At 43.4% G+C, this 18318-nt stretch overlaps 1 protein-coding gene across 4 annotated transcripts in view; it reads right to left on the reverse strand.

The window, feature by feature from the left end:
• Window positions 1–5080: 5080 nt before the first annotated feature.
• LOC128842693 (pre-mRNA 3'-end-processing factor FIP1-like) overlaps window positions 5081–18318 on the reverse strand; it is a 36324-nt gene continuing 23086 nt past the window's right edge. For all 4 annotated transcript variants that reach the window (XM_054038813.1, XM_054038815.1, XM_054038814.1 and 1 more), the window contains 6 exons: window positions 17530–17556; window positions 15641–15698; window positions 13980–14035; window positions 12078–12264; window positions 9813–9971; window positions 5081–6501 (listed from right to left, as the gene is read on the reverse strand). In XM_054038813.1, coding sequence (XP_053894788.1) covers window positions 6369–6501; window positions 9813–9971; window positions 12078–12264; window positions 13980–14035; window positions 15641–15698; window positions 17530–17556 — 620 coding nt within the window. In that variant the 3' untranslated portion in view covers window positions 5081–6368. The remainder of the gene's footprint in view (window positions 6502–9812; window positions 9972–12077; window positions 12265–13979; window positions 14036–15640; window positions 15699–17529; window positions 17557–18318) is intronic.

Below are 18318 nucleotides of genomic sequence, written 5' to 3' on the forward strand. Positions count from 1 at the left end.
CAAACAGGTTTCAGAGTAGCAGCCGTGTTAGTCTGTATCCGCAAAAAGAACAGGAGTACTTGTGGCACCTTAGAGACTAACAGTTAGTCTCTAAGGTGCCACAAGTACTCCTGTTCTAAAAGCAAATAGTTCAGTTATGAAAGCTTCCATGGTGCATTATGCAGCCCCTTTCTTCAGTTGATAAAACATTACTGTGGATTTAGACTAAAGTTTTTCTAGGCCAGCAGGACTTCTGGGCCTCTTACTCCTGACATGTTGAACAGCAAGAGTAAAAATTCAGAAGTCAGCAAGCTGCCTGTGGAAAAAACTAGTATGATTAACTCAGTCTCTATCTGAAATGAAGGAAATGCAGAACTTCAGGAGTGGTTTTTTTTTTTTGTCTTTTCCATACAAAGATACAGAAGCAGAGCCTTGGACCATACAAACCTCTGGTTAGATCTGAGAGAGGGGCTTGGCAGAAGTCCATGGTTTTTTTTGTAATTGACAACTGTTTAAAAATTTTAATCAGTTTTAAATTCAGTTATACAAAATTATGGGTTTAATAATTTTTTATTTAAAGTTTCAGTTGTGGGAAATTATGAAGGGATCAGAATTATTAAACAGATGTTGATTTCAAAAAGTCAGCTTTGTAACCATTATAACACAAACTGTGAATCAGGTGTGAAGATATACAAAGTAAATATCCTTAAATCAGATTTATCAAGCAGCATTTTTCTTCCTTTGCCTCCATAAATGTATTACCAATGGAAATATTTTTTTCATCAGTTTGTGTGGGTATGGTGATGTGGATGCATACCAATACTAACTGAAATCTAATCATTCAAAGCCTAGTTACTATTAACTTAGAGCAGCGTCTGCTGCTGTTGTAACATTTGTCCCTTATTAACAGCCATGCTGTTGTGGTGGTAGGATATGTTTTTAAATGAAGGGGATGCTGCAAAAGGCCTTGTGATTTTACCATTACTTCGTCTTATTTCTAGGTGCCTTCAGCATCACTAAAGTCTTAGTACATATTGTTTGCATTGAACATGTAGAATCATCTTAATAAATGTTGAATAGCTTTGATGCCTTTAAGTTATTCTAAAACGACTAGAAAATATGGTGAGTGTTCTTACCTGAGGGTTTCAAAATGGAATGCCTGATCCATAGTGGATATTTCTCCAACAGTCCTACTGTTCTAGACCAAGACAGGAAGCATCCTAGCCTCTGCCAGCAGAAGGAAATAAGCTTGTCATGTTGCATCTCCCAGGAAGAGAGCTGGTCTAGCTGAAGATGACCTGGGCCTGTATCTCAGCTAGTGATTTATACTAGGGAATATGAAGAGTGTATAAAATGTTCCCAAATCAGAATAGTATCTATTAACCAATGGTATCCTTGGGTACAGCTATCCAAGTACTTACCACATTTACCACCACCCTCACTATTACCCCTATTTTACAGGTATGAAATGACTTGCCAAAGGTTCCACCAGCTGTGAAACGGAACTTGATGCCTTTCTAAATCATCCCTGGCTCCCTGCATTAACGTCTAAAGCTTTTCTTCAAGTGAGACAAGTTTACATTTCCTTTTGGTAAGCAGATAGGAGGGCTCTGGCAAAATGCCTGTTTCCAAATGTTAAACTCATCCTCTCTTACCTCATCCTAGTGTTTAGCACCAAGTCCTGTACATTGATTAGTGTATACACAAGGCCAGATTCTGACTTTACACCACTTTCACACGGGAATTATTTTGAATTAAAGTGGTCAAGATTTTGAGTTATGAAAATTTTATGCACAATGTTTTTCAACCTCCTGACTACAACAAGGGCAGATATACACACTGGGTCTGTAACAGGCAAACAAATAAGGTGCACGCACAAGGTGAAATGGTTACAAACTACTTTGGGCAGACGATGGGATTCTGCACTGTCTCCTGTAAAAAAAATATGCTCATCAGCTAACAAGAATTTTTTTTTCTCCTGACACCAAGAGTGTCTCCCCTTCAAGCCAGACGCCAGCTGCCTCCCTGGTACAGTAGCTCCATCTAATGGTAAAGTGACTAATTGGGCCACATCTCTACAAAAACATGCAATGATCCAGGGTGCAAGGGGAACTTAGGACAGTAACTGTTATTCATGAGATTCCACATCCTCTTCCCCTGAAGCCACTCAATATGAGTGCAGGGCACAGTAATGCAGTAGGCGTGGAGGAGAAATCCTATCCAGGTATGGACATGCTCTGTATTAGCTTCCATCGCTCTTATACCCCCACTCTGTCCCTAAGCATCCTGTATGCAGTCAGGAGGGAGGGGAATTTGAAGGAGACAAAGGGCAAAATTCTGGATTAAGTCAGTGGCATTATACCAGATTAAAATAAGTATGCACAGATCACATGGGTCTATGCAGCAGGTGGAAGTGCAGCCAGCCCAGCTCAACAGATGCACATGCTAGGAATAGCAGTATGGATATTGTGGCACAGGCAGTGGCTGGGCTAACCCCCTCCACTCCCCCAGCTAAGTCTACTTGACTCAGGTGGCTAACCTATGCCACAACATCCATGCTGCTCTTTTATGCACTAGCTTGAGCAGAGCTAGTACACGCTGGGAGGCATACTCACAGCTGCAGTGTAGACATACCCCACGTCTCTAGACACTATAGCACTGGCGTATTTCCTTCTGTGATGATTGAGCTACACAGTTGTTGGGTGTCCATAATAATAGTACCTCTACCACCCCATTCAGAACTGTAAAGCATTTATTTGTGGGGGGGTTGACAGGCGAATGACTTCCCTTGGTTTGCTCTGCCCTGTCACTTGTCACTTTAGCTGAAAGTGGGGGGGTGGGGGGGGAAATCAGGATAGGAGTAATAAAAACCTATATAAGAAAAAGCTCCAAATATCAGCACTGTCACCCTACCTAAGGGTGATCATCACCCCCTTTGTAATAGTATACAGGCAAAGTGAAGACTGGTTGCTAATCCAAAGTTTTGAAGTCCTACTGAATGACTTCCTCAGTGCATTTTATTAGGGCTGTTGATTAATCATAGTTAACTCACGTGATTAACTCAAATTAATTGCAATTAATTGGTTTTAATCGCACTGTTAAACAATAGACTACCAACTGAATGGTTTCAATTACAACACAATACAAAATATATGAAAATGTAGAAAATATTTATTAAATATTTGTACAGTAAAAATAAAAAGTTCCATTCTCCTCATACAAGTTCTATAGTACCTCTTTGTTGTGCAAGTGCAACTTACAAATAGTTTTTTTGTTACATAATTGCACTCAAACAAAAATATCTAAAACTTCAGAGGCTACAAGTCCACTCAGTCCTACTTCTTGTTCAGCCAATTGCTAAGACAAACAAGTTTGCTTACATTTACAGGAGAGAATGCTGCCTGCTTCTTATTTACAGTGTTGCCAGGAAGTGAGAACAGGCATTTGGATGGCACTTTTGTAGCCAATATTGCAAGATATTTACGTGCTAGCTATGCTAAACATTCGTATGCCCCTTCGTGCTTTGGCTACCATTCCAGAGGACATGCTTCCATGCTGATGATGCTCATTAAAAAAATATGTTCATGAAATTTGTGACTGAACTCCTTAGGAGAGAATTCTAGGTCCCCTGCTCTGTTTTACCCACGTTCTGCCATATACTTCATCTTATAGTAGTCTTGGATGATGACTCAGCACAGGTTGTTCAGTTTAAGAACACTTTCACTGCAGATCTGACAGAACACAAAGAAGGTACCGATGTGAGATTTCGACCCAAGGTTTAAAAATCTGAAGTGCCTTCCAAAATCTGAGATGAAGTGTGGAGCATGCTTGCAGAAGTCTTAAAAGAACAACACTCCCATGTGGAAACTACAGAACCCAAATCACCAAAAAAGAAAATCAACTTTCTGCTGGTGGCATCTGACTTGGATAATGAAAATGAATGTGTTCATCCAAACTGCTTTGGATTGTTATCGAGCAGAACCCATCATCAGCATGGACTTTTGTCACCCGGAAGGATGGTTGAAGCATGAAGGGACATATGAATCTTTACCGCATCTGGCATGTAAATATCTTGTGACGCTAGCTACAACGGTGCCATGAGAACACCTGTTCTTGTTTAGTGTTACCTGGAAGTGAGAAGCAGGCAGCATTATCTCCTGAAATGTAACCAAATGTGTTTGTTTGAGCAATTGGCGGAACAAGAAGTAGGACCGAGTGGAGTTGCAGGCTCTAAAATTTTACGTTTTATTTCTGAGTGCAGGTTTTTTTGAACATAATTCTACATTTGTAAATTCAACTTTCATGATAAAGAGATTGCACTACAGGACTTGTTAGGTGAATTTAAAAATACAATTGCTTTTTTTACAGTGCAAATACTTGTAATCAAAAATAAAAAGTGAGCACTGTATACTTTGTATTCTGTGTTGTAATTGAAATCAATATTTGAAAATGTAGAAGACATCCAAAAATAATTAAATAAATGGTATTCTATTGTTTAACAGTGCAATTAATTTTTTTAAGCGTTTGACAGCCCTACATTTTTATATATTGGGCACATGTTGAATACCTTTTACACCCTCTTTGCTATAAGCAAGTGTTCTTGGTATGGCCTTTTCCCCCCCTTGTAGTAAGGACACCTTTCCTCTCCAAAAATGAATAAATTCAGTGCTCATTAAAGTTGCCTAATGAACATGGCTAGAAAAAGAAGCTTTTACTCTAGAGCCAGAGCAGTGCTAGTACAAAGTGATCCTTGTACTGCTTTCCACAGTATGCCTGAACTCCGAAGTGCTGGGCTGCTCTGCCAACCTGGCCTCTTGTACATTAAGAACTAAACAGATACCATTAACTCTTTGCAGATGTCATCACAAAAGCTAATCACTACTGACCTGGTCTGACTCCTAAATGGTAACATGAAATACTCCATAGATCTCATCACCAGAGCCAAATTGTTCTGTTAAAGTTGAGGCATGGCTGCACAGAGCACTGAAAAGGGAGTAAATACATTTAAGTGTGGTCTAGGTTTTTTTCCCCTCTGCCTTCAGTATGCACTGCATATGATTCTGTTGCTTCAAGACAATGGATAAAGTTTTTAAAACCCACATTTACAAAAAAAAATTGCTTTATTCTGCTTCCCACAGGTTTTGTAGTTAATGACCCATCAAATGCAGTGTCATAGCATACAAATTGCTATCATGCTGTACGGGCTCAAGTTTCAAAGGTTGTAAGCTTCACACAACACTCAGACTTGCATGACTACAGTACAAAAAAATCATATGTAAAATTTCAGAACCATCTTATTTTGGGGAAGGAATTAAGACAGTTTTAAATATCAATTCATAGAAGTGGAAGATACTTAAAATTAGATACTTGTGGCTTCACACAAACAAGTGCAGTATTCTGTTTAAGAACTAGGTATACACAACAAACCTCCACCTTCCACTGAGAAATTTGTTTAAAAACAAAACAAACCCTAAATCAAACAGAGCATGGAATTTGATTGCATTATTCTGAGATCTATGGGGAGGAGGCAGGGTGAAATGCATTGCACCGGTGTATTAATGATGTTGAATATAAATAAGTAAACCCAACAATGTCAAACTGCTGGATGGGGCTTCATGTTCCTTAAGGTGTTAGATTATTTATCTCAATTGTTACAAAAAAAATAATCCAAACTAATTAAAAAAAGAAACATGCTCTCACCACAGTCTTCCACGGAACGTGACTTTCCATTTACAGGTATAACATGTAGTAGAACTACATTCTCAATGAGTTACAAAAAAAAAAAAAAGCTGGGTTTGAAGTCTCTGAATGTCCTACCTTTTAAAAGCCATTAGACCAAAGCAGGTTCAAATGACACCTGTAAAGTAGTTCCTTTCCACATGCTGCCAATCCTGCCATGGACAGATGAGAGATACTTTCATAGCTATAAAGAAATGGATTTGGGGATGAGACTTTCACTAACAGACGCCAGATTCTAAACTGGCTCACAGAGGACCTAAATCACACTTTTCTTTGGACAATAGAGTTCAAGTTGCAGTTACTGTCCTACTTTTTAAAAAAAAGGAATCATGGTTGCGCAAAAAAACCCTATCACCTAAGTACGTTAGTTTCAGCTGAAGCTGTCTTTCATCAGAAACCATAGGATCTGATACAATGAAGTTCTTCTAGGGTCGTTTACAAGAAGAATAGCTCAGTGCTGTATATACTGTTACTGCATTACTTTGTCTCGTATCCAAGTTTAACTGTGTGTTCAGCCTTAACGCTTGAGCTGTCACATTGTGTTTCAATACTTGGCCACCGGAGTCATCTCTGCTTCCCTTGGAAAATAAAGTTAGATGCCACGCTGCTTGCAAAGGAGCAAGTCCCTCCTAAAGGACAGCTGGGAGCCGTTACTCCTTAGCATCTTGTTCATCTCCCTCTGCGACACCATCATCACTGGCCTCCTTCTCCTCTTTGCTGCGCTTGTTCTTTTTGTGTTTGTGGCGCCGATGGCTTTCACCCTCTTCACTCTCGTGCTGCTTACTGTAATGACAGGGAAGGGGTAGAGAAACCAGAATCAAGTGTCAGCACGGCCAACTGCCACAGAAGTTCAATTGTACCTATGTCAAAAGGTGCCGACAAGGACGACCTGTATGACCTAGAATAAATGTGATGCCACAGAAAGGTTTTATCAGCACTCGTTTGAGATGCTCTTCTTACTCCTGAATGTCAAAACCATGAGGGAGTTATGCAAGTTGGCCCAAGTGGATGCTAATAAATCCTTTCTGCCATGGTGCACCATTATGTAATCTGTACATGCCACATATCTGACAGAGGCTGTTGTAGGAATAGCTTGGGACTTTTAGTAGGACTATTTTTGGTATTCCTCCACCTGTAAAAGCCAGGCTCCAATAATGAGTGGAGGGAATGCAAGCTGTGTAGGGGGTGCTGAGGGAGAGGACAAGAATACATTTGAGAGACTGTTGAAAATTTACCTGCACTAGTTTATTTACACAGAATCTCTTGGGATTTACCCAGGCTGGAAAGGAAAGACTGATCCTACTGGCAGAGAGAACAGCTGGCTTCCTACCTGGACAAAACAGCCCAATTCTACCTCTGATAAGCCAGGTGTTGGCCCAGGACTGAACTGTCCCCCTCCTAGGTCTCAGGCCATAGGACTGTGTGGGAAGGTTCTTTCCTGCTTCCCAAATGTATGAAGGTTTCTCTGCCAGGTTTTGTTTTTAAAGAGAGAAAATGAGCACTGCAGTTGCTTTGCGGGTTAAGAATGGACAAACCAATGCAGCAGGGTTGTGTAGGGGACAAAGTGCAGATGAGTAGCTCCCAGGGGAGTGTAAATGGAGTTTTGCACATGGATACCTTCACGCAGAGCATGTGAACACATTCTTATTAGAACTGGCATTCCCAAGCCCAGTGGTGAAGGTGCACCTCTTGCTGAACACTCAGGTCCTGTGTAAAAATCCCAAGGCTGCAAGTCAGTTTCTAACTTACTTTAATCATGGTGCCATTATCATAAAAAGAAACCACTCTTGGCATGTTAACTTAATACCTTCCCTCCAAGGATCTCACAGCATTTCCTGCACAGGGAGATAAGCCTCCTAGCACCCTCCGAGACAGATGATATCTCCTAGCCAGCCACCCAACACATCAGTGGCAGAGCCAGGAACTGAACTTACTTCTGCTTGTTTTCAACCTTGCGCTCAGACCACACAACCATCCTTCCTCTCAAAGGTCTTGAACATTTGAAATGGGGGCTTCATTTGTAAACATAACAGATTTTCTTCAGACTTAAATCTAACCTAAAGCAGGTTGAAACCCAGCTCCTTCTCCCACTGCAAGAGTCCCAAATGACATCAGATCTTACTAGCATGATCACCTCAAGCACTAGGTTCCAAAACACAATTCTAATTCGAAGCCACCTTTAAAAACACTCTACGTGGATTTCACCATTTACTCAGCGGAACAAACAATTCTCATCCAAGCACTCTGGGCTGCTCAAACAGGGGAGTGCTTGCTTTTAAAGAGAGCAAGAGGAAAATCTCTCTCAGCATTTCATTTCCAGCTGGCATTCTGTATTCTAATTCCCTATCTAAGCAAGCTAATAGCTTTTGGCATCATTTCAACAGAGTCCATGCTGCTTGTACAGCCAAGCGATTTGCTGTATTCCTACTACAAAATCAAATCTCTTGGGTATCAGGAGTATTATTAAACTAGCACAAGCTTCCATTTGTTTTCAATTCGGTTTTCATTGTGGTTCCCACCCTCTTGTGAGATTCTAATCCTTCCTTTACACAAGAGAGCAGTCATTACCTCTTGGAGAAATTCATGTGCATCCTGAAAGATGAGACCTGCATTTTACCTCTAGTCTTCAGAGAGAAGGTTTTTCTGATACATCAATTACATGAATAGAAGGCATTTTTTTCCCTCCTCCAGAGAACCAGCCTGAAATGCTAAGGCCTGGTTGGTCTACATTACAGTTAGGTCAACATAAGGCAACTTACATCAACCTAATTATGTCAGTGTACATACTGCAGCCTTGCTCCCTCCAATGTAAGTGCCCTACTACACTGACATAACTCCACCTCCAGGAGAGATGTTGGGCTTATGTCGGTGTAGTTAGGATGACGCAGTATCCATATATACACTCTGTCAGTTACATACACCAGCTGTTGGCTGCCATTCTTGACAACTGTCGCTTACTGCTCCAGCTGTCACCCTCAGGCAGGTGGGGAGCTCCAGCTGGGAGCCCAGATGGTTGACGTGCTCCTGGCAGGGAGCCGAGAGCCCTTGGGGGGGGGGGGAAGCCGCAGAGCTGAGAGCCTGGGCTCTTGGCCCCCCCACACTGCCCCTCTTAGGGCTCTTGGAGAGGACGTGCACCACCAACACAAGGAGGGCAGTGTGACATGAACCGCCAAAGTAAGGCTGTGAGTCAACATAACATAGGTCAACTTAAATTTTTAGTGTAGACATGCCCTTAGATCTAAAAATCTACCTACACTGTTAACAAGATGCCGATTGCTGTGGTATCTGAGCAGCTCCCAGAATTCTGAAGCATATTAATTCAGAAGTCAGAGGCTGGATTTTAGGCTTGTTATTTTGTTGATGGAGTGCTAGTTCGAGGATTGGTTCAAGAAGTAGTTTACATTTTGCTCTGAAGGAGTGGAGATTCACAAACACCCTGATCTGCTCCATGAGTGATCACTAGCTCCATTGGGGTGGGAGGCACCCTGAGAGAGACAGTGACTCAGGCACTATCACTCACCAACAGAGATGGAAACACCACCCAGATCTCCTGACTGCTAAGCCAGTGCCCTAGCCCTGCACCACACTTCCTCTCCCCTCCCCCCGCTCCAGGAGTGAAATTCAGACCAGTGGACTGAACCCTCAATCCTGTGCACACCCCTTGGAGTGGACAGGTCCATTGTTCCAGCAGAGCACAGCTGAGTTTTTCCTTCCTATTTTAGTTTGACATTTTCTTTTCATGGAAAGTGAGAGTCTCCTGGTGCGGAGTCCATGACCAGCAGTATCCCTGCTGGGAACCAATGTGGAGGACCTACAGATGGCGCTTTGCCAGATTCCCATAGATAGCCTTGCTCCTCTAAAATGTACAATATGAATACACAGTAATACAAAGGAAGCCTTCCCCTACCAAGGATGGCTCTGAATCCCTGGCCAGATGCATTATTTATGGGGATTTTGCCTTCCTCTGAAGCATCAGATATTGGGCAATGCCAGAATGGACTAGAGGTCAGGTTTGCTGTGGATATTCCAGCCTCTGTCCTGAGCCAAGATCCACTCCCACTTAAAGGGCCCGCTCCACCAGCGAGGAATCTTACCGTCTTGAAGACTTATGTTTACTGCTCTCCTCCTTCTCTCTGTGCCTGCGCTCCCGGTGGCGATCCTCCCGCTCTCTGCTCCGATCTCTACTCCTGCGATAATCCCGCTCAAAATCATAGCTTCGCTCTCGACTGTAGTAGCGATATCGCTCATCATCGCTTTGGGGGAGAGACAAGCGTACAGTGAGACAGAGGGAGCTGCTAGACAGAGGAGGGGGGAAATATGCTACTCATTAGCACTTGAGCCTGCCCTCTAATACATTGAGCTATGTTCATGGAGCCTGTTGAAATCCCAGGGTCTCAGAGGGCCTCATCTACTCACAACCTGACCCCCATGCCCTCAAGGGAAACATCACTTCTTGACAAAGTGCAATGTTGATTTAGTCTGGAATTCTCTATTAGCACAATCAGAACAGATATTTAAAAAGAAAAACCCTTATAAGTCCATAAGCTTAACGTTTCTTGCTTATCGTAGCTCAGAAACAACACTGGAGTTCAGATCAACACACACGTTTCAACAAACATTCATGCAACTATCTGTAATAATAAACAGAAATAATTGTTGCCTATTCACATCCATGGCCCTCCCACAACACACTCCAACCCCTCCTACACAAGGTATACGAGATCTCAACTAAAGAGAATGGTTTAGAGTTTCTATAAGGATGTAAAAGAGTCTAAAGAGTATTCTTATACGTGGGTGTGTGGCAGAGAACCTGGCCTTTGCCCAGGTGGTCTTTCTGGAACACATTTGTGATATGCCCTCTCACCATTGTTCCGTCTTGCTCTACATTTTCCATAAACTAGAAGGAAATGACCAAAGTGGCCCAAAAACGTGGTCCTTGTATCTCTCCACTCTGCTAGTGCAGGACTATACTCTGCAGTACTCTTGTTCAGGCTACTTTTACATCACTTTGCTTGAGTCTATTTTTATTTATTTACACACAAATATAGATAAACAAACACACACATACACGTGCCTAAGAAAACAGTACGATGCACAGAGACCACATGATCTTATGGTCTGCACCCTTTCTCCAGCCTAAACATCTCCCCCTCTTCTATATAAAACTGCATATCCAAAATGCAGACACATTTTGCAATTCCCACTCTTCTCCTCTATGCCTGTCTTATAACTCCTCTTCCCCATAAAAACACTGAATACTAAACCCCAAAAAGATCCCAAGTCCCATAGTTGGAAACAAGAATGAAGCATTTGGGAAAAAAGCCTGAAATGCTGTTTTGTGACCTATGGAAACAAGTTAAAGAAGAAAACTCCCAAAATAGAAGCAATCAGACAGAATCAAAGAAAGAGGTATCATCTGGGAACTATCACCACAAAAGGGCTTAACTGATTACTGTGACTCGCCCTACCTGGTGAATACAATTTAAGATTCTAGATGCCAACATACTCTACAGCAACTAAAAATTCTAGCATGGTGCCTGGAGTGCTAAGCAGATCACATGACTCATGTCCCCAGAATTACAGGAGCCTTACAAATTCCAGTATGTTAACATCCTCATTCCTTCCCTGCCTGATCACCTTCCAAAATGCCTGAAGCCTTTTAAAAAAAGCTCTCTGTTACAAGAAAACTGCCTTGTTTGCTCAGCTCAGTGGCCTGGAAGTTCCCAAAGCAAGCAGCACCCTTTGCCAGGAATATACATATATTTTGGTGATGTTTTCAGCAACTACTGGCATTGCTGGGCGTGATGCTTGTAAAAATATCAACAGTGCTGATGACAATAGTAACATCACAAAAGCCTATGGTGGAGAGTGCAAAGCAACTGCATTGAAAGAACAGCAACTGTCTAATCTTTCCTGTGTCTCCGGTTTGCAGCCCCCTTCACTGAGCTCTCTCATGGCTGCTGTCCCCTTAAATCACATTTAATTCCCAACAAGGTGGCTGTCTCCAGAGAAATGCCCATTGTCATTAAGGGTTTACACTGCCTGGCATGTTCACGGTGAACAGTGCTCCTCATCCCACAAGCTTTCAGACCATGGGGCTCAGCAAAAGGGGGGCAGTTTCCCATCAAAATTACAGTATTGTTACATTTAGAAACTTTTCATCTTGAAACTACAGAATAATAGCATTTGTATAGAACTTGTCATCCAGAGACCAAAGTGCCTTACACAAAGGGTGGATATATAATCTGTCATTAGCCCTGTGTTACAAGCAGGGAAACTGAGGCATGGAGATTACATGGTTGCATAACAAGTCAACAGCCGAGAAGAACCCAAGTGTCCCATCTCTTGTTCTTGCTTACTTGTTGTATTCACTGGTGGTTGGAGTCCGGTCTCTGTCTCTCTCCCTTTCCCTTTCCCTCTCTCTCTCACGCCTTGAGCCGGAGTACTCCCAGTGGCTGCTGCTGGAGCTGCTCGTGCCCTTATCCACTGTCGTCACCCAGGGCGTGTGAGACGTGGAAATAGGAGGGTAGCTGATGAAACCAGAATCTGCAGTGAGAGAGCAGAACCTTCACTTGTCTGAACAGTTAGTGCTGCCCCTTCCACGGACCCAATGGGGAAAGAAGACATGCTTCTCCACCCCCTGCAACCAGGCCACATTGGGCAGCAATTTCATCAGGTCCTGCAACCTAAGCAGGTTTGGCCTAGGTCAGATCTGGGATTGGGACTCACCCAGTAACATGTAGGTGCTCTAGTTAGTGGTACTGCTGGATCAGGAAGTGACACTACTCCCTTTGAATAACCACTAACCCAACCCCCACCTCTTTACTCATGAGCCCCTGATTTCCCCCTTGCATATTCATGTATGATATTCTAACAAGTTTTAAGCATCATCTCCCTAGGCCAGAAAGAGGCAGATGTTGCTGCAATCATTTCAGGCACTGATTAAGGATATTCAAATAGGAGCTGCTGACACCTGCCCTCCGTGGATCACAGCTACCCACTTGGCCATGTTACTGGTCCACCCCCAGGAAGCCCCATCATTTCTTCCTTCCCCAACCAGCATCCTCTGAGCAGGAGGACAAGACAAAGGATCCCGAGAAGCCCTGGCAGTTTCTCTCTTTTTGATCAGCCAGCAGAGTCTATGGTTTGGTCTTCAAGATTCCTAGCCAGCTCTGTTAGCTCACAGAGCAAGAAGTCTGACCCCTGACCCCTTGCAGGGTTAGGGCTGGTGCCTGCAACAGGTAAATCCCAGGTTCTTTCTCTATCAGATGTTGAATTAAGAAATGCTTTGAAATATCATGCCGAGGTCTCAGTGCTGGCAAAGGAAAGAGTGACACCTAGTGAATCCCAGACCACCACCAACCTCCCTGGAGGTGTCTTATTCAAGAATTGACCTGCCATTGTCCTGCTTCATTGGAAAGGGCCACCAAGGTCACAGCCTGAGATGGTACAGGCTGCTGCTGGGATGTTTATTTGAAGGAATACTAGATTAGAAGGCTGCAGTTTCTCAGGATGCCACATGCCCATACTCTGCAGTCCCTACCTCCCTCTCCCCCAAGAGGGGGAGGAAGATGTCAGCGTCTGCAATCCTGCCTGCTAGATGAATAGGCACCACTTGCAAGTGCCGCTGACCCAGGACAGGAGCCAGCTGGACTAAAGAAACAGGAAAGGACACGGGCAGCACGGGCAGAGTTGTAGTGGGGAAGGAAATCTACTGAAACACTGTTACTGCCTCTTCCATCAGGAGAGGAAAGGAGACAGATGCCTGTGAGTGTGCCTAGGCAGGGTGTGTACATGTTGCAAGGAAGGAGGATACAGCAGGGGTGGAAAAGGGACATTCAAAGGCTCATGCGGGAAAAGCCTGAAATTTGGCTGGGGGCGTGTTCTTCCCTGGAAAAAGCCAGGATTACGACTAGGGGCACAGGGACCCATGGCTGCACTAGGAAGCTTCTCTGTTGCTGACATGGGAGTTGGGTACTGAGGGCAGCTGATACAGGAATGAGAACTATTTAATTACAAGCATCACCTGGATCAGAGTCACTTCAGAGAGTGCAGCTGATCTAAGACTGTCTAGAACGTTTACTGCTAGGCCCATTACCAACACCCGCTGTCAGCGACTGGGCGGTCTGGAGCGCAGACACAGCTTCAAAGGTCACAGTGACAGAGGCATAGGTCAGCCTAGCACAAGGCTAAGATACTAACAACCCTCTGGCCAGCCCCATGCCCAGTCAGTTCCACCATCCTGTGGCTTCCGTGCTCACCTGCAGAGTTGTATCCAAATGGTGGAGGCTGCCTGTTATTGTAGCCGGCAGGTTGGCTTTGGAGAGAACACAAGGACACCAGTTACTAACATCAGTTACCTGCCATCAGCTTAGCACACAGAGCGGGAGCCTGCAATACACTTACTGTTAACTCAATGGAGAGATTAAGACAGGACCCCTCCCCGCCCCCCAGATACCACGAGTCTCCTCCTAACCCCCTTGCTTCTGTTCAACTCCTGAAATCCAAGCTGGGTTCTTCACACCTGCCTGGTCTCCAGGCCAACAAGTCTCCACTCCTGGGTTGAGGCTGGATGTGGGATCTGGCAGCAGGGAGAGGCAGGACAGAGTGGAAGGTCTTGATGAGAGGATGGAGACCAGAAGGGAGGGACTGGCTCTGGCCAAAAGCCCTGACAGTCTCCCCTCCCTCTAGTCACAGATCCTCCTTCCTCTTTGCCATGATGCCCTGTAGTGACCATACCAAAATTCAGGAAAATGGTCAGTCTTGAAAAGGCCAGAGGCAGTGTGAAAACAGAAGATCGTGCTAGAAATGAGAAGTTAGGAAAGCTTATCAGAGTCTAAGAAAAGGTTCCACTTAGGTTCACTCATGTTTTGGGCAAAAATTGTGTAAATTAATGTAATATAGGAATGAGTTTGTTCATCTCTAGCGAATGGTGGCAGACAAAGAGATCATTTGGGGAAGGAAGGAGTGGTGATTTGAATGAAATGAGAGATTCTTTAATAGCTATAAAGCCATGTGTTATGCTACACTTTAACAATCATCACACTTTGCCGTCCATAGCATTTTTCATGCAAGGATCTCCAACCATTTTTTTGGGGGGGGGGGGAGGGGGGCCATCTGGTAACTTTAGTCATGCAAGATGACCAGAGGTCACATCCTTTCACCTCACAGACGGTTCCCTGAGGCAAGCCGTGGTGTGGTGGACTGGGAGTCTGGCAATTTAAGTTATAGTCCTGGCTCTGCCATGAGCCTGTTCTGTGTCCTTGGGCAAGACCCTTTGCCTCCACGAGCATTAGTCCTCCGTCGTCCTCCCCAATCTGCACGAGGCTAATAATGCTTCATAAGAAATAATTAATAGTAGCAAAGTGCTCTAAGATCCTTGGATGGAAACTGCCAGGGAAATGCAAAATGGTATTATTAAGAACACAGTGAAAGCGACAATACAAATCTGAATACTGGTTGTGAACATACTCCTAGCACACGTGTGACATGACAAGATACCAGTGAACTGACAAACCAAGGGCAAAGTTTGCTGCAACAGATTAAAGGCTTGGAGCAAGAGTTCACTGCAAACCTGGCAATTCATGCTCCCCTTCCAAATCAGGTGCAGGTTGTAAGTTACTCTACAAATATTCTAAACACAAACCTAGCATTCCCCGATACCATGTGGCCATGCTGATGGGTCCCCTACTACGTAGCACACCTAGTTACAATATTCCCACATCCTGCTCCTTAAGCTACCTTGATTCTTAGTACTTCTTAAAGATTCTTTGTGTTTCTTAAAACTGTGAAAGAAACAGGATAGCTCCTATTTCCCTACTATGCCTCCCACCCAGAGGCATTCCATTCTATTGTCTAGCTGCACCTGGCTGTGTAAAACCAGGATGGAAAATTATCTACTCAAAGGAAGCTTCTGCCTTACCCATCAAGTGTTGGAATGAGGAGAGCTGGTGGAGGAGCCAGAGGTGGAGGGAACAGCCCTATAAATAAAAGCAGAGTGTCAAGATGAGGCCGCAGAAGGCTTATGATGTGGGGCTAGATTCCCCCAGAAATTAGGCAATTAAAGCACAGTTCTACTCTGAACAGTTATGTGGAAATGGCACCTTTTTACTCCACAAACACACACCCCTGAGTGTATTCAGAGCCATATGCCCTTACCACAATTGAACCTCTACTGCTTTTTACTCCTATTTGCCCTACAGAGACAGCACAGCTAAAGAAAAAAGAGCCAGACTCTATTCTGGCTTGTGATCAACAACAAAATATCAACTCCAGTACTGAGTGAAGATTTCCCCCTACATTAACCCTGTGCAGTCCCATTGAGGACTGAAGGCTTGGCTCTCAGATCCCAGGTTGAAATCCCTAGGGCTGACTGTAAATAGAGTGATGGTTTTATCTGTACAGTGATTGAATGTGACATGCAACATGGAAGCCTACTGTACTCTTTTGGGAAAAATCACTTTTCTGACCATAACTACACTGTAGAAGGCAGAAACCACAGTAGGGCAGAGCACAAACTAGACAGTTAAATGGATGTTAGAAGGACCCCACATGATCTCTTTCCACTTTTTAAAAGTGACTTGCGTACCTAGACTTCTAAATCCCATTGACTTTCAAAGTGGCTAAATCACTTCTGAAAATGAGACTTAGGTGATTTTGAAAATTTTACCAGTTTCAAACAACCAAGAAATTCTTGCATAAGCCATTACCAATGGCGAGGACATCATGCTAAGTGAACCACTAGATTGTTCCAGTGTAAACATTTGTTTTCGTTGTTTTAAAAGAATGTGTTTTCTTAAGTTATTCTGACAGTCATCAAGACTCCCCCCTTCCCTATTTTTGAAAGATTTTTAATCTGTAGATAATATGACTAGAGAAAGTTGTAACATTTGTGAAACTCATCCCTCTAGAGCAGTTGCTATTGTTGAGAGAAAGCACTGATAATTATTAGTGTGTCATGCACCTTCCTCTAATTACCGTAGAAGCAAAAATTATCACAGGGTATTTTCCATGCATTACCCTTTTCAGTCCAATTACTATATATGAAGCTTCCACTGTAGCTAAAGTCATTTCTTTCCCCTCCAACCCATCACAACTTTAATCTAGATGGAACCAGAATTGCAACTGGCAACGGCAGCACCCAGAAGTAGGTCGGGATTTGTACTCTGCTTTGCTGGAGGTGGCATTTCCCTAGATCCAAGCTCCCTATGAGCAGGGTCCATTCAATAACAAAAAGAATCCATTGTGCAATATTCTTTACATTGAGATGAGCAGTTCCAATCAGGCTCTGAAGCTCTTCAAAGTTTGGGGCTGTTCCAGCTTGGGCTCAAGCTTATTTGTTACATTTGGTTTGTAAACGTTCACCAACTCTACTGCACATCACGGGAAAGAGAACTTCCAGTGACAACAGCCATTGTTGCCCCCTTGTTCTCATGCTCTCTCTGAAATCTTACATGAAGCACTTTGATTTGGCAGAAGACTCATCACTATGTGAGCTCCCATGATGGCACAAGTTAGGTCTTCTGAAATTTAACCAAGAAGCTTTCATGATGTCCTCTGCCAACCTAAGCTACTTTCTGGAGTATTCTTCCAAGATAAAATGATTGTTTTAAGTGGCCCTATGGATCATTATTGAGCTCTAGAAGTTAAGCAGTTGAAGTCTGAGATTGCACTGCTTATCAGTGCTTATGTTACCTTGAGGTCAATCAGACTTAGTCTAAGACGCAGCCACTCCATTTCATACTTTACTTCAGTGCTCAGATAGGACTATTCTGAGTCACTGCCACTGTTAAAAGCAAATCAATAGCCTACCTGGAATGGGACCTGGTGGTGGCAAGCCTACGGAAATAAGAAAACAAAACTTAGAGAGAAGAACAAGAAGTTAACATTATTTTGTTACCACAAGCTAATGAGCCTGGTTTAATAGTATCCGCTTCAAGAAGTTTGTTTGAGGCCAGGTATATTTCAGCAAACAGAATATACAGTAAAAACTGTTCACTTCTCCCCCCCTTTAGCCATCATAGAAATGAGGCAGAAAAGACCAAGGAGGCTATTATTTCATCCATCACTCAGGCAATGCAATAATGTTCTCCATGGATTAGATGCCCTGAAAGCATATTTATTCTGGACCTTCAGAAAAGGAAGCCAGCGAAGAGAGAAGCACTAGTATGATATGCTCTTGCTGACCTCTTCCAGTCAGGAGACTAGCTGCTGCATCCTGGACGAGGTAAAGTCCAAAGTGTGGCCTTCACTTCAGTATTCCAGCCCACCAGTAATAAAGGCATTGATCACCATGGTGAGGTCAATTCTTGAGTGGAAGAGGCACTGCCTTGTTTGTAGTAAATGGAAAAAGGTGTTTCAGGCCATTGCTGATGCTGCTAGTTAGAAAAAGGAATCAATAGGATTCTGATACTGTGCCTGCCCTGGACTGTCAGCAGGCAAATGCCCATGAATGAGCAAGCCATCTTGGTCTTTGCCTGCACATTTTTTTAACAGGCTGATCCAAAACTCCACTTGACATCAATGACAGATATACATGTGAAACCACTACAGTCCTGAGTCTAACAGTGATTTTAGCACCAGAGTTTAAGGACTAATTAA

Source organism: Malaclemys terrapin, chromosome 9 (assembly GCF_027887155.1).
Source record: "Malaclemys terrapin pileata isolate rMalTer1 chromosome 9, rMalTer1.hap1, whole genome shotgun sequence".
Classification (NCBI taxonomy): domain Eukaryota; kingdom Metazoa; phylum Chordata; order Testudines; family Emydidae; genus Malaclemys; species Malaclemys terrapin.